The 16,406-nt window shown below is 48.1% G+C and overlaps 1 protein-coding gene across 2 annotated transcripts in view; it reads right to left on the bottom strand.

Moving 5' to 3' along the window:
- The window catches only part of Nsg2 (neuronal vesicle trafficking associated 2), a 57,816-nt gene that overhangs the window by 31,184 nt on the left and 10,226 nt on the right, over positions 1-16,406 (bottom strand). For both annotated transcript variants that reach the window (XM_021233853.2, XM_040748410.1), the window contains exon 3: positions 9,737-9,820. In XM_021233853.2, coding sequence (XP_021089512.1) covers positions 9,737-9,820 — 84 coding nt within the window. The remainder of the gene's footprint in view (positions 1-9,736; positions 9,821-16,406) is intronic.

Here is a 16,406-nt window from a genome sequence, read left to right on the forward strand (position 1 = left end):
CCTGGGCAGTGAGTGTGCAGAGAGCCCTGGGCAGTGAGTGTGCAGAGAGCCCTGGGCAGTGAGTGTGTTGAGAGCCCTGGGCAGTGAGTGTGCAGAGAGCCCTGGGCAGTGAGTGTGTCGAGAGCCCTGGGCAGTGAGTGTGTCGAGAGCCCTGGGCAGTGAGTGTGCAGAGAGCCCTGGGCAGAGAGTGTGTCGAGAGCCCTGGGCAGTGAGTGTGCAGAGAGCCCTGGGCAGTGAGTGTGCAGAGAGCCCTGGACAGTGAGTGTGCGGAGAGCCCTGGGCAGTGAGTGTGTCGAGAGCCCTGGGCAGTGAGTGTGCAGAGAGCCCTGGACAGTGAGTGTGCAGAGAGCTCTGGACACTGAGTGTGTAGAGAGCCCTGGGCAGTGAGTGTGTCGAGAGCCCTGGACAGTGAGTGTGCAGAGAGCCCTGGGCAGTGAGTGTGTCGAGAGCCCTGGACAGTGAGTGTGCAGAGAGCCCTGGGCAGAGAGTGTGCAGAGAGCCAGAGAGCCCTGGACAGAGAGTGTGCCAGGGGCCAAAGGCAGATACTGACAGCAAGGGTCACCTTTGGAAGAGCCTGACACAAGGAGCTGAGACTTTCTCACAGCTGCTGGTGGGAAGGAGGGAGTCATCAACAAGGCCAAAGGCACTCTGGTGGTCTACTCGGGTTTTGTTCATCCCGGGTGTATGGATGCAACAGAGACAGAAAGCCCTAGGGTCAGCAAAGAAATATATCTTAAGCCCCAGGGTCTAGGCTTCCGTAGACACCCAACATGGAGGATGTTTTATCCAGTCCAATAACCCCATTCCTGGGATGAAACTCCCTGGTATGGAGCCATACCACGAGCCTACGATGCAGGCATTGCTGTTCCACTTCACAACCAGGAACACCCAAACGCTGGTTTAGGTAAGAGTCTTAGTTTACACACTAAGACATCGACCACCCCCTACCCCACCCCCGCATATCTGGCATTTCCCCCTTTCCCACACTACCCTCCACACAGCCGTATTGGAATGAAGCACTCTGGGTAGAGAAGGGAGACGGTCAGAGGCACTGGTTTATCTGGTGTAGATGCTCCCACTGTGGTGGGCGGCTTTAAACTTCCAACAGCTTTCCACTGCTTTGCACTCGGGACTAGGAGGGAGCTAGCGCCAGCTCCCTACTGTAGGTCTTCCGTGGAGACCTGAACACTCACAAGAGTCTGAGTTGTCCTCTGCTAGAGTCATTAGCAAGTTACTTATCCTATCACTGCAGTCACATGCACAGGTTTGTTCAGTCTGGGGGACTGAGAAGCCAAAAACTAAAAACAGCCCAGGAGTCTGGCTTCCTAGGGGCATTGACTCCTGCATCACTTGATACAAACTACTCTAGCCTATTCCTCAGAAGACCCTACAGGTTGTCTCTCTCTGGGAAATACTTTGTTTTTAAAAATCATATTTGATGTTCAACTATTAACTAGTAGTAACACATGCTCTTTCTTAAAATCCTTTAATTAAAAAATTTACATGCAATGTATTGTGATTATATTGTCTCTCCCTCAATTCCTTCCTGGTGCTCCCCAACTCCCCATCATTCTCTCTCTCTCTCTCTCTCCCTCCCTCCCTCCTTCTTTCTCTCTCTTTCTCCACATACACATACAGACACACACACACACACACACACACACACACACACACACACACACTCCATGTCCAGGAATAGTTGGCCAACACAAAATGTTTTATTTGTGTATATGTGCTTACTTTTTGTTTTGTTTTGGTATTTTTTTTCTTATTGGTTTTCTATTTGCTTGTTTGTTTGTTTGAACAACATGTATTCTTGAAGATGACTCCAACAAGACACTTATCCATCCAGAAAAAGAGACGGCATCTTTATTCTAATTTTCAATGATGATCTCGCCATAAGGAAGCCATGATCTTTAAATACTGTGGCAGCCTTCTCCACCAAGCACTCATGTGCAAATTCTTTCCGAGCTGGATAATGACTGCCCTGAGCTCAGCAGGCAGTTTTTAATAATATTCCACAAAAATGTTCCTCAAAATAAAAAGGCAGCAATAAAAACCTAGGACAACAGACACTAAAGTAACATTTTAAAACTCCACTTGCTGCTGTCAGTAAGCATTAGCATCCCACCCATGAAAGGAAGTCCCTATGGCTTGATGAAAAGTTGGTAGAAGCAAATGGCTGTGGTACAAGTGCGACCCCATCTCCTGAGGAGCAGGGAGAAAGATGTGTGTAAGACTGTGCCGTCAGAGAGGCACTCAGGACAGAGAAAGCCCGGGTTGAAATCATGATGCTGACAGTGCTACGACAGTGTTGTGATGCTTGTACTGTAGAGTTCCTAGAACAGCTACAGGGATTTTGCTTGTTTGCTCATTCACCTTTTTAGTCATTTATTAGGAGTATCTTCGCAATATTTAAGATGGCAGCCTGCTCCACCATCCCTGACGCCTTACTCATTACTAGAGGCAGAGACTTGCTTCCAACTTGCTACAGAAATAAAGTATAGAAAGAAATAAAATTTGGTGAGAGAGACAGGCCTCCTGCCATAGAAATCATCTGCTACATCAGATTCCGAGTGCACAAGGAAGTCTAATCCTACCATGTGCGAAGGAGACAATGTGGGGTTTGCAAGCTACCACACGGATTACCGCAGGAGCATTTGCTACTAATTATACTCTTTCCCAGAGTGACATTTCTTTAAGGTACTCAGCATCTTACTTTGACAATTATGCTAACATAACCCATTGTACAATTTATACCAGTGCATTACATTTAGGAAGTTCTTGGGGGAAAAGCTCATCTTTGCGCACTTAGGTTGGTGGGGCTCTGGCGAGACTCATTTGGGGTGCAAGGGTGAAGAGGCCATGTTGGGGACAGTGAAAATAGCCTGCAGGAGGCTGAAAGGGGAGACAAAGGGGCCAGGGAGGGCACCTGACCGGAAGGAGCTGCTGAAGAAGCTGAGGTGTGGGGGTGCAGAAAGGGCTGTCTCTGGGGACATTGCCACTGACTAGGGTGGCCAGTTCTTGTTTCTCCATGTCATACTGGTGCTGAGGGAAATGCAGAAGCGTTGAGGCCCGAGGCAGACAGTCAAGACCACACCACTTGGCTTAACAGAAGAGAAGAAAACAAATGGTAAGGAGGTGAGGTAGCCCCTCTCTAGCCAGGGATTCTCTGCCACTAGGTACCCAGAGCAGCCTTCTCCAGGACTGGACTCCCTGGGGACAGGAAGCAACAGTCTTAGGACCAGGGAGGACGTCCAGATTTACAGCCTCTCAGTGGGGCCCAGGGTGAGTTGCCTTGCTTCTCTGAGCCTGCTTTGCCCCTCTTAGCAGGGAGGGGCTGGTCTGTGTGGTATGCAGCCTCTTCGCAGGGAGGGGCTGATCTGGGTGGTATGCAGCCTCTGCCCAGGGCAGCCCTCTGCAGGGGACAGCACACAGAAAGTGCCGGACACCACTGAACCTAAAGACCTAGTGACTCAAACAGTAGGAAATCAACACTAAGGAATATTTGGGTCTGAAATGTCTGCTGCAGAGGTTTTATTCCAGTTTTTGTTTGTTTGTTGTGGTCGTTAGATTTAATGAGAGCCTACCTACAATGTTCTTTCAGAGAGACCAGGCCTCTCACGGCTGTGGTCCCCTACCTCATCTTTAATGTCCTTGTCTGACAGGGTTGGTTGATGCTGGTCACCACTCTGGCTTCTATCACTGGGGCTGGTCTACAGGTATTCCATGGCCTTCCTCCAGGTGCCTGGGCACCCTCCAATTGAAGCCTGCCCAGCTGACCTCAGCAAAGTCTATGAAGGCCACCTGGGAGGACAGGGTCCTCACTGCAACCCATCCCATCCCTCATGACTGGCTCTGGCCTGGGAACTAGAAACACAGCAGTAGGCAGGCATTTTTCCTTGATCAGAGATGGGGACAGCAAGTACTGGGCATCCCTGGGAAACCAAGTGGAAATGCATACCCACCATGACGATGTAGAACCCAGAGAAAGCCCCAGACCTGGCTAAGATGACGGGAGAGGCTCCCACAGGAGGTAGCGTGGTGTGTGTGTGTGTGTGTGCGTGGTGTGTGTGTGTGTGTGTGGTGTGTGTGTGGTGTGTGCGTGCGTGCGTGTGTGCGTGCGCGCGCGTGCGTGTGTGTGTGTGTGTGTGTGTGTGTGTGTGTGTGTGTGTGTGTCTGCTCTACACTGTGATGGATGCCCTGGAAGCACCTCACTCTCTTAACCCTTTGTGTTTTCCAGGAATAGACTTTGAGTCAGCCCATAGTACATCATGAAGACAAAGAAAAGGGAGAAAGAGAAGGAAGAGAAGAAGTTGGGAGGGGCAGGGCCATGGTGTGATGGCACAAAGGCGTGTCAGGGATGGTGATATTCAGGGCCACTAGATGGGTTGTTTTGTACAACAATTCCTGGCTGAACAACTTTGGGATTGTTCCTCCATTTTTCTGAGCATTGTTTTTGAATAGTAATAGGATTTAGGTTACAAGGTGGCTGGAAGGAAGATGGACTAAAGAAAGACCTTTTAAACATGCTATAATCATGCATGTTGTAACATGTTGAAAAATAGTCTACCCTCCTCCCAAAAAAACCCAAAACAAAAACAAACAAAAAACCAAAGCCTTTTTGTTTTCTGGCCCACTGAGTTTAACAAGGGCCATTTGTGTGACCAGGGGTTTGGGTTCACGGGTAGAGGAAGGGGGTCACAAATGAAGAGTATGTCTACTTTGCCTGGGATCCATCTATATCCCATAGTTCAGGAGGGAGGGGAGGGCCATGTGCCATGTGGACCCCTCCCCAATGTAAACTGGCCGTTGATAGACCTAGTATTATTCAGTCCATTGTAGGTGAAGAGCACCAACAGGCCCAAGCACAGCAAACATGGTGACGGTAGGTTTTGTCCTTTCCCTCTCCCTTGCTAAAAACCATTAGATTACATTCCTAAAGCTAGCCCCCCAAAGTCCATTCCCTCATTTAGCCACATCTGAGTCAAAACATCAAGGTCCAACTATCAAAATTCATTATTTGGCTAGCATGTCCAAGCAGGATAAACCAACTCACTCTAGCAGATTCCCCCTTTCTCCTTAAAAATCCACTCCTCAGGAACACATGCTCCTGCAACTTCCTGTCTGCCTTTGTCCACTCCAGAGGCACCCCCACCCCTCTTCACCCCTGCTTGCTCCTTCAGGGTAATACATCTCCTTTGTGCTTGGAATTTGGTATCTGGGTGTGCCCAATACTGATGACTCCAAGAAACCAACCTTCCTTACAGTAGGTAGCTATGGCTGCTGTGAGATCACAGCTGTATTGCAGGGAAGGAAGAAAGGGAGGTTAAGGGTTATAGTAAACAGAAGGTACTACATCTATGCACGAAGTTGTCAAAGAACAAATTCAATAAAAGATAATGAAAAATAGCTTCTAGAGGTCACTGTTACAAAGCAGGGGTCACCTACGGATCCTCACATTGAACTGGCTGTTACAGCCTTCAACGGCTCCTCTGCGTCTCCCTGATATATCCCCAACGGGAAGGAAAAGAAAGTCTCAGAGGCCAACCAAGAGACAAATCCAGCTTCCTGGACAGTAGGCTAGGAACCAAATGGGAAGAAAAGGGAACAACTGCAAAGGAGCTAAGTGAGCATTTATTTAGCACCCAGAGTATTCCAGGAACTTAAGCTCTAGAGCAACAACCCTCTGTGTCACTGTGACTGTCCACAGTGCCAGCACTGTTCATGGACCAGTACTCTCTGCAGCACTCCAGCCTTCTACAGCAACAGCAACAGCCTTAGCGCCAGCACTGCTGATAGTGCCAACATCCTTGTTGGCATCAACACATGCACAGCACCTGCCTCTTTCTCAAGACCACTACTTCCCTTAGCACCAAGACTTCCTGTAGCAACAGGACCTTCCGAGGCGCTGCTGCTTCCACAGTACCAGAATCTTCCATAGCAGGAGACCCTTCAACAGTACGCATATCTCCATAATACTATATTCTCCGTGACGCCATAAGCCTTGGACAGCACATTGCCTTCCATTCTGTCATCATCTCATAGCCCAGGACCCTCACCAACGGGACCTCCTTCTAGAACGCCTTCCAAAGTGTCACTGCCTTCTGTGCCACCAGCACCACCCCTGCCACACCAAATCCAGCAGATTATGTGTGACAAGTTCCACTTCAAAAGGAGGTCTCCTGGAAACGGTTGTGGAACTCTCGGCCGGAGAAAACTGTTGAGCCATAGTTCTCATGGCAATCTCTGCTCTTATATTCTTTTCTCATAGTAACGAAAAGTTCCTGAATGCCTATGCTTACATTTTAAACAAAAGATATAAATGAGAAACCATCCCCTGAGACGTGGTCACTGACCATGACCTCATCTCCAGAAAAACCAGCGTTTTTTCAAGTCATTCACATCATTCACGTAAGTACAAATAAATACTGATAAAAACATTCCCAACAATAAAAATTCATATGGCTGTACATGTGTGATTGAGAGTGGGTTTAAATGTTTGGTAAAGAAAGTTTTTAATAAGAAAGCTTTTTAATAAGAAAAGTCAAAATAGCTCAATATTTCAAAGACTCACAAGAACTAGGTAACAGATGTCAAACAATAAGTGACCATAAAAATTTATTAACATCATCTTAGAAATAGGCGGTTAGCTGCGGCTAGCCTTGGAGGATTTTCTGATTTATTGTTTTAGCCTTGGATAAGTTGTGTGTTACTATGCCTAGTAACGATGATGTCATTTGTCTGCTTCACTGAACACAAACTCTGAGAAGATATGTTTTGTCCTGGATAAAAAGCCTTGCTAAAAAGCTGCAAAATACACTCAGATTCAAACTGCCTCTGTGTTTGTTTCTGTTTGACACCGCCGAATCCTAGGACCCTGATCCCAGGGACTCCCATGCCCGGCTGGGGATAGTCCGTGGCACCCCCCAGCACCAGAGCCTCCCAGGACACCACATCTGTGACATCCATTCCTCCACAGCACAGTTCATCTGTGCACCAGTGCTTTCCTCAGCAGTGCCATGGCTACGACACCAGAACGTTCCAGAACATCATTACACTCTGCAGCAAAGGCAGTTTCATGACATCCCCAGCTCCCAGGTCTCAGGAAGGAAGGATTTGTTCCTTAGCCTGCAGACACTCTTCAAGCCTTTTGCAATGACTGCAAGAACGTCTTCAGATTCAGGAAAAAGAGTGCATGGGGTGGGCAGGGGTGGGCAGTTGCTGCTTGTCAGCACCAAGCTCTCTCTAAGGCTATCTGTAAGTGCTGCACCCCCAGCTCTGCTTCTCCAGATGAAGCCTCCACCAGAGCTCCAGGCACATCTAAGGATAGCAAGGCTACCTCCTCCACCCACTACGGTAGCTCTAGGCTGAGAACACCTTCCCAGCCTCTTGCCTGCTTGGAAGGTATCCCATGGGTCCAGTCAGAGGAGTCCAATCCTCCTTCCCAGGCAAAAATGAGTTTCATGATTCTGCTCCCACAGCAGCCTTGGCGGCTCCCTGAGCCCCAGTGAGCTTACTCATGGAAGACCCTCAGACTCTTCTTAATTACCCCACAACCTCCTCAGCCTCCTCCCGCACCACCCTCCAGCCAGCAGATGTATATTCCACAAAGCCCAGAGGAAGCTCTCTGAAGAAAGCTGGAAACCAGGCTAATTAACATTTCAAGCTTTACATAAGCAAATGAGAGTCTGCCTCACCCCCCCCACCCCCACCCTTTTGTTCCAGAAGGCAGGGCTTGTCCCCGCCTACACCTGACAGACAGTGCTCACTAAGGGCTGCTGTAAAACCACAGTCTCTTCTTCCAGCGCTGACCCAAGGCACAAGTGGGCCAAACTGCGTGAGGGGCTTTCCATGGGCCTGGACCCTGGTTGAGCCACCCTTGTTCATTCTCTTAGCTGACTCATTTCTGCTCTGTCTGGAGCAATCAACTGCAGGCAGAAAGACCAGGCAGGCCCAGCTTCAATGCTGACCTGGACACTGGGTACCTGGGCCAGGGGATTAAATCATTTCTCTGAGCCACAGTTCCCCTTTGACTGATGGGGTTTATACCAGTCTCCCCCCTTTCTCTCTGTGTCTGTTTCTTCTCTGTTTCTCTCCTCTCTCTCTCTCTCCTCTGTCTCTCTGCTCTCTGCTCTCTGCTCTCTCTCTCTCTCTCTCTCTCTCTCTCTCTCTCTCTCTCTCTCTCTCTCTCTCTCTCTCTCTGTGTATGCCAAGGCAAGCATGTGCAGTCAGGGGACAACTCTATGGAGTTGGTTCTCTCTCCTTTATGTGGATTCTAAGAGTTGAACTTAGGTCTCCATGCTTCTCACCTGCTGAGCAAGGTATCTTGCCAGCCTGAAAAAGTAAACCTTGAGAATTTATAAAATAGTCTGTTATAGAGCTATGGTTTTATATATGAAATCAAGGAGAAGGTAGAGAGTCAATATATATTATGTGTGTGTATGTATATATGTACATATACATATATATATATATATATATATATATATAGAGAGAGAGAGAGAGAGAGAGAGAGAGAGAGAGAGCAAGCATTCTTATGTGGGACTCTGGGCATTTTGTTGTGAACTCTGTTGCCAGGACAAGTCAATTCTGCACCAGGGTCACATACGTCCACATTGTCATCACGATCCCTGCTTTCTCCTCAGACCTCTGTGCTCGTTCCCTGCAGGTAGCCGCACACAGCAGGAGCCAGTAACCACGTTCCCTAGGCCCACACTGCACAGCGGAAGTTAAGGTGACAGTAAATGAACAGTCCCAGCTTCATGAGGGAGTTAGCATCCAGGCTCACACACACGGCCACTCAGAGATTTAGTGCAAAGTGAGATTATCGAGGGCAGAAAGAAACCCACTCCAGTCCCCAGATGACCAAGGGCAGTGTTCACTTTTAGCCTTTGGGTCTGTTTTCTTCACTATCCATTTACTAGTCTTGTCTGGACCACTGCAGATTTTTACTTGGACAATTATTGTAGCCAAACCATCTCCCATTTAACTTCTTGCCCACTGCACGTCATTATGTGAAAGATGACGCAATCTTTTTAAGACCCAAATTCAGTCACATCTCTCCTCTACTTACAGTCCTTCAGAGGCTTCCTATAGCTGTCCACAAACAACCTAAGGTTCATCCACATGGCCCACGAGACTTGGGACTCTGCACCCTACCCACGTCTGACTTAACTGTTTTCTCCCCACCCCTTTCCCAGAACACAGCCTCATCATCCTTGGTCCTATTGATGCTAACATTCCTACAGCCTCAGGGCCTTTGTATAAGCTATGCTCTCTCAGAGCCCCGCACCCTTGCTGCTGAATGCTGGCCTCCCGATCCTGTCAGTTCCCAGGCTCTAACCTCAGCTTTCCTTTCCTCTGCTCACAGCATGCTTTACTGCTCTGTCCACCCCACCTACCCCACCCCAAAGAAACCCACTGGTTTGTATCTGTCAGCTTCTCTTTCTTCACACATTCCTGTCACATCTCATGAAGGCTGTAATGAAAATGCAGGAAGAAGAGGGCAAAAAAAATGAGAGGCTGTAGACAGCCTTCATCAGCCATCAGTTTGTCGGAACTGAAGAGCCCAGGATGAGCTCTTGTCCTGTGATGAACCTCAGTGGTGGAGCCCATGTGACTTCCAGAATCCCTCCTGAAATAGCCTGTACCATTTTCCTCCTCCACAAATGTCCCTGTGCCTCCAGCAAGTGCCACCTTTCCCCGTTTCTTGTCACCCTGCCGAGGAACTGACCGTAAACTCAGCAATCTTCGGCACTCGGAACTTCCCTTTGCTCCTCTGCTCCGGCTGGTACTCTGTTCTTGTCTTCACGATCACCTGCAAAGTTGGACCAAAGTCAGCACAGAGACAAGCACTTTTCCCTCCCTTCCCTCTGGCCACCAGAACTTGCTCTCCATCTCACAGACATCCGGGATGATGAGCCCCCTTCCAGACAACAAGAAAACATTCAAATGACCCTCATCCCAGCCAAGTGTGGTGATGATGTTGATTATACCTCTCCAGATGTTTGTGTGCATGATGGGTGCTGCTGTCCATAGCAATGGGTGCTGATTTGACAAAGAGGAGTTGAATATCATGGGGTTTATAGGCCACCTTTCCCAGGCAATTCAATGTTCTTTTCTGGTTTTCCACTTTCCAATGTAAACAAACGCACGCGTGCATGTGTTCGTGCATGCGTGTGCATGCGTGCGTGTGTGACTGTGTGTGTGTGTGTGTGTTAGGGAGTCAAACATCTGCTCAGCAAGTGCTCTACCATTGAATAATGCTCTCAACCTTTCTCTTTTTTTGGTTTTTACGAGACAGGGTTTCTCTGTATTGTTTCGGAGGCTATCGGTCCAGCCTGGCCTCGAACGCACAAAGATCCGCCTGCCTCTGCCTCCCGAGTGCTGGGATTAAAGGCGTGAGCCACCACCGCCCGGCTCTCTCTCAACCTTTCATTTGGCCTTCTTTTCCATCTTGACTAACTGCGTTCTTTGACAATTTCCATAAATGAATGTAGCACGTTCTGCCTAGTCTTTCTCCCTTCCTTTTGCCTCTTCCTCCCACCCATCATGCCCCACTCTTTCCTACAGCTCTCCTCCTTGATTCATGTCTTTTGGTTTTGGTACCCACTTATTTTTAACCAGGACCGTCTGAGTGCCTAGGACTTAAAACTGCCATTGGATTCTGGAGGGTTGATCCACTACTGAAGGTTGTGACTGTCCCGTTCCTAGAATCTGCCAGGGACCACGAGTTCAACCGGGTGCCTAGGACTTGAAACTGCCATCAGATTCTGGAGGGTTGATCCATTACTGAAGATGGTGACTGTCCCATTCCTAGAATCTACCAGGGACCACTAGTTCGACTGGGAGGAGAAAGGCCTCTGTGAGATCCTCCTTGATCCACGACTGGCTGTTGACAGGCCCAGTGCAGGTGGCCACAGGTGCTGTGGAATCACATTTGGAATGGCTTTGCCATGCCCTGAATGTGGCATCTTCTTTTGATGTAGGGTGCTTCACTATATATGTATACTGCAACTGATATTTGAATTTTTAAAATTATGTTTATTTGTGGAGGGCATGCACATGCAGTGATATTTGTGTGGGGGTCAGAGGACAACTAGCAGGAGTCAGCACTCTCCTCTCACCTTGGAAGTTCCTGGGGCTGAACTCTGGTTTTGGTGGCAGGTGTCTTTACCTGCTGAGCCATCTCACTGGCTCTACAGCTGACTTTTTCTTTTTAGTTAAAAGCTATTTTTTTTTCAATTTTATGCAGAGACACTATGTATTCGTTATACCTTATCCTTCTAACAATGATACAAGGTAGGAATTGCTTTGTTTTATAAATAAGGAAACTGTAGATACAAGGTTACTAACTTGCCTAAGACAACAAAGACACTGCCTACTAACAATGCTGGCATTTACACCAAGGTTCAGTTGACTCTAAAGTTTATCTGCAGCTGATCTTCAGCTGGTCAGTGTTTAGTTCATTCCCATAGTCTAGGTTATAAAAACAAGTTATGAATAATAACCCATTGGTTAATCCTTTGCACATATTTTAACTGTAATATGATTGGGGGATTTGCACAATGGAAAATGAAGGCATTTGTTCAGCCCATCACATCATCTCCTTTCACTGAAGTCTGTTCTGGCAGCATATTTTACCAAGATGTGCTGCACACCTCACAAGGCATTTACAGACCTCCATCCCCCTTCGTGGACTGAGTACGAGAAAAAGAAACCTGATGAATAATTTGTAATTATTGCCAAGTGTTAAGGCACCGTGAACAACACAGAAACTGAGCTGGGAGGTACCACCTGAAGCTACAGACCCCCGGTCATCCCCACAGCCCTTTATGCTCTCCCAGTCTCATAGTAGACAGAGTAGCTGTTACGACTCCAGGGGACTGTTGCCACTCCACAAAGCACTGAGCTCCCACTATTCCTGATAGCAGCCTGAGCCAGTCCTTCACGGGCAGGCTTTCTGCTCAGGTTGGAGTGGGGTGGGGGGAGGTAGGTATGGTGCTGATGCTGCTCTATTTTTAAGATCTTTTTCACAGACTGCTTCTCAGAGGTCCTCCCATGATTGAACAATGTTGTAAAACTCTGGAGAAGGGAAAAGATCATCTACTGGCCTTGACAAGAGACCCTAACATGCTGTGACAGGGCCATGCAGCTAGGACCTGAAGGCAAGCCAGAGCTGACAGCTAACATGAAAAAAACAAAACACAATGAGAACTTCAGTCCCGTAATCACAAGGCAGGGAATTCACCCAACAGCTTAAGTAAGCTTGAACGAGGATGCAGGCCAACTGCCTCCTGACTCTCTTAAGACAGACTTACAGAACTCTTAGGTGATAAACTTGTACTGGCTCAAGACGGCAGCGAGTAACTGTCACCTTCTCACATGCCCGGACCCACTCCTCATCTCTTGGCTTAGTCCCCTCCCTTCTCCATCCATGGCTATCCATAAGCCTAGACTCCAGCTCCTTTCCCTCGGATGCCAGAGGAAGGAGCATTTGCTTCCTTCTTGCTGCCTCTCTGCTTTATAGACACCATTCCCAGAGCCCCTGATGAAGCTTAAAACCCTCCTTGTCACTTGGTGTAAATGGGAAAGGACCCGTATTCTGGCTGTCGTGTTGAACACTTTTTTTTTTTTTTTTGGTTTTTTCGAGACAGGGTTTCTCTGTGGCTTTGGAGGCTGTCCTGGAACTTGCTCTTGTAGACCAGGCTGGCCTCGAACTCACAGAGATCCTCCTGCCTCTGCCTCCCAAGTGCTGGGATTAAAGGCGTGCGCCACCAATGCCCGGCCGTGTTGAACACTTTGAGGTTGCTTCTCTAGTGTCTCTTTCCTTCCTGAGTCAGAAGCTCCCTGGGTTCCTTTCAGGAGCTCACTTACCCCTGCCCCACTTGTGACTGGGTGGGACCCCGCCCCTCAATGACCATGGTGATCTCTAGCTCTATCCAGCCAACCAGGGAACACAATCTTGACATCAGTATGTCACTCTGTTTGGATACATTGGATATGAGGCAGCACTGACTATGGCCTTGTGGGAAGAAGTTCCCTTGGTTCCTATGAGGTGGCGTTTTCCCTTGCATGATGCTGTAGGGAGGTAGCAATTGCTGCTACTCCAAGAACAACCAGGAGGAGAACAAGGGCATCCGCATGAAGAAAGATGCAGCCAGGAAGCGGAGACAGGCCTGAGAGCGTCTTATCCCCTGGACCACACCTTGTCCAAAGCTGGACCCGTGCTGAACTCTGCAGTTACAGGGAAAAATACATCCTTTTCAGGCTTTAGTCCAGCTTGGTGTGTGGGTTTCCTGATGTTTGAGATTTAAAGCTTTATGTCTGATACAAATGTATTCCAAGAAAACCCACAAAAACAAAGCGCAAGAGTCCTTAGACTTCAGTGAGATGATCAAACACTAACTAGGCACACCTGAACCCATAAGTCAGCTGAAAAAGCAGAAGATCCAGTGAAAGCTGACTGAGAGGGTCCAGAGAAGACTCCTTCACAGTGGCCCCCAAGTAGGAACAAATGTCCTGCAGGAGGATGGGTGCCCTGCTGCTGGTAAAATGGGAGTGTGACTGGGCAACACAAGTCCACGATGAGTCCCACAGATGCCACGTGAAACGCAAGAAATCAGATCCCAGCAGGCTTTTCAGATACTGTGGGATTTCACTGATGTCTTCAAGGAAGTGTGGACCTACCATGTAATTAGCTTGATCACTACAGGAGATATTTATTTTAAATATGCACCTATCTCCCTTGGAGAGCTGAGCTGGGGGCAGTGCTGGGGCCAGGGCCATGCTGCCTGCATCTTGTTCTGCTCTGAATGCTAATGAAATAAATGCTCCAGGTGCCCTGGAAAATTTTCTCATGAAAATTTTTTATATTTTATTTTAATTTATTTCAGCCTCAGGGACCGGCCAAGGGATAGTCCAGTGCCTCTGTCTGGTATGTGAGCACCCCTCGTCTGTCTCTTTCTTTTTAGAAAGGCTACGTGTTCTCCAAAGCAGTGGAAACTCTAACCGAGACAGAACCATTGTTTATTTCTGATCAATGTAGGACTCTCTCATAACCCACTCCTTCCCTTCTGTTTCCAAATCCATTCCATCAATTCATTTGTTCTAGCTGCCATCTGTCCAAAACATTATCAAATTAACACATTTGTCTAGTTATACTTCCTCGAACCCCTCTTACCTCTCAGTTTGGCTCTAGACATATTCTTGCTTTCATTCCTGCCTCCCTAGATGATCTTTCTGGATGCAGAGAGGAGCATACACCAACAAAGACACCCAGGAGGCTGACCTCTGGCAGAACCACAGATAGGCATCTTTGAGTGGCCAGAGAAACAGGGCCACAAGGGGAGTGACAAAGATGAAGTTGGAGGGGCAGGCAGAGGCTGAAAAGGTCACTCTAAGCTCCGCAGAGAGAAGGCCCTAAGGGCTCAAGGAGCTGAAGAAGGATGGTTAACAACCAGGTAGCCTTCTAGGTGCTCAGTGCTGCATGAGAGTCCAGCCGCTGTGAAGAAGCTGCAGTGAGGGCAGAACCGGAAAGCCCCACCTACCAAGTTACGAGGAGATTTGGGCTGCTATCAGGAGGAGCACCAAGAAGCTAGGTGATTTGCTCCAGTGGAGTGGAACCACAAACAGTTCCGTCTGACTTGGGAGGGGGGGAGGGGGAGGAATGGAAGGATGGAAGGAGAGAAAGAGAGATTTTGCAAAGAAAGGCATTATTGTGGATAACCCCCCCTCCAGTTAAAACAGCAAGATAGAGCCCTGAATGCCTTAACTTGATTTGTAAAAGAAATGGGGTAGAGGTGGGGGTGGGGAGGAATGAAATAAACCTTCCTAGACTTTTTATTATTAAAATCTTCATGGACATTAAAAAAATGCGGCTTGGGGTTTTAAATGTTATGGGTATGGACAAAGTCACTTTGTTTTTTTCTTTTTATACACCAGTCCCCCATTGTCCTTTCAAGCTGCTAATGTGAGGAATATAATTTAATATAACTGACACTGGGAAAATGGGATAAATTATTCATTTCCAAAGGATGCCCTATCCCCCCACCGTCTTCTATCCCCCGACTCCCTCTTCACCGGAAAGACCAGATCACACATTGTGGTTCAGATGGCTCAAAGTGAGGATCATAAAACTTTAAAATACTACTTCCCTGAATTATCAATAATGAAGAGGTTCCCACACGGCGAGTCCCCAGGATTGGCAGGAACAATAAATGAAAGCGCAGAAGTGCTGACAAGAAGCGAGGTTGTGTTTTTATGAGTCGGGCTTGCAAAAGCCAAAAATAGACCTTCACTGAGGCCACAGCTCATCCCTGCAGCAGGGCTAGGATGATGGCCGCTGCGGACACTTAGGTGCTCTCCAAGCTGAGGAGGGCTGCTTTAATTCCTTCCTCCCTCCCTCCCTTCCTCCTTCCTTCCTCCCTCCCTCCCTTCCTCCTTCCTTCCTCCCTCCCTTCCTTCCTCCTTCCTTCCTTCCTTCCTTCCTTCCTCCCTCCCTTCCTTCCTCCTTCCTTCCTTCCTCCCTCCCTCCCTTCCTTCCTCCTTCCTTCCTTCCTTCCTTCCTCCTTCCTTCCTTCCTTCCTTCCTCCTTCCTTCCTTCCTTCCTCCCTCCCTCCCTCCCTTCCTCCTTCCTCCCTCCCTTCCTTCCTTCCTTCCTTCCTTCCTTCCTCCCTCCCTTCCTCCTTCCTCCCTCCCTCCCTCCCTTCCTCCTTCCTCCCTCCCTTCCTTCCTTCCTTCTTCTGTCTTTCTTTGGTTTTTCAAGACAGGGTTTCTCTGTGTAGCTGGCTTTTCTGGAACTTACTTTGCAGACCTGGCTGGCCTCAAACTCTCAGAGATTCTCCTGCCTCTGCCTCCTGAGTGCTGGTGTTAGGGCTCACAGACATGGCTCCACTTCATCTTGACTTAAGGTCAGAGAGTTCAAACCCACTATTGCCTGTTCAAAGTTAAACAACAGGATATTTGGCCTAAGAAGTAACTAATGGATGTCTTACTGTAATAACAGAATATGTAGCCAAAGGTGTGGCTATTGCCTCTCTTGCCTTGACAACAGGATACTTGGTTTAGGGTGTGCTTACTTGATGTTTTACATATTGAAAGGTAACTATGCTTGCTTGTTGTTCTTTGTATCTTGGCAAGGAAGTCTTTTTGCTTTCCCCCACTTTTGATTGGGGTATGTAAAGGTTGTGTGTATAAACTTGGGGCTCTTTTTCCTCAGTATTCACTGGAGTGCCCTCCCAATTCTATCCTGTGTCTCGTCTTTAGTATCTATAATTTTTTGACCTGCCATTTCTTAATCTACACTCCCCACCCTCACCCCCTCACCCCCCCACCCCCGCCACAGGCGTGAACACAGTCTAGATATGCTGGGATTAAATAAAGGCTTCTGCCATCATCGCCCG

Source organism: Mesocricetus auratus, unplaced genomic scaffold (assembly GCF_017639785.1).
Source record: "Mesocricetus auratus isolate SY011 unplaced genomic scaffold, BCM_Maur_2.0 Super-Scaffold_100007, whole genome shotgun sequence".
Lineage (NCBI taxonomy): Eukaryota > Metazoa > Chordata > Mammalia > Rodentia > Cricetidae > Mesocricetus > Mesocricetus auratus.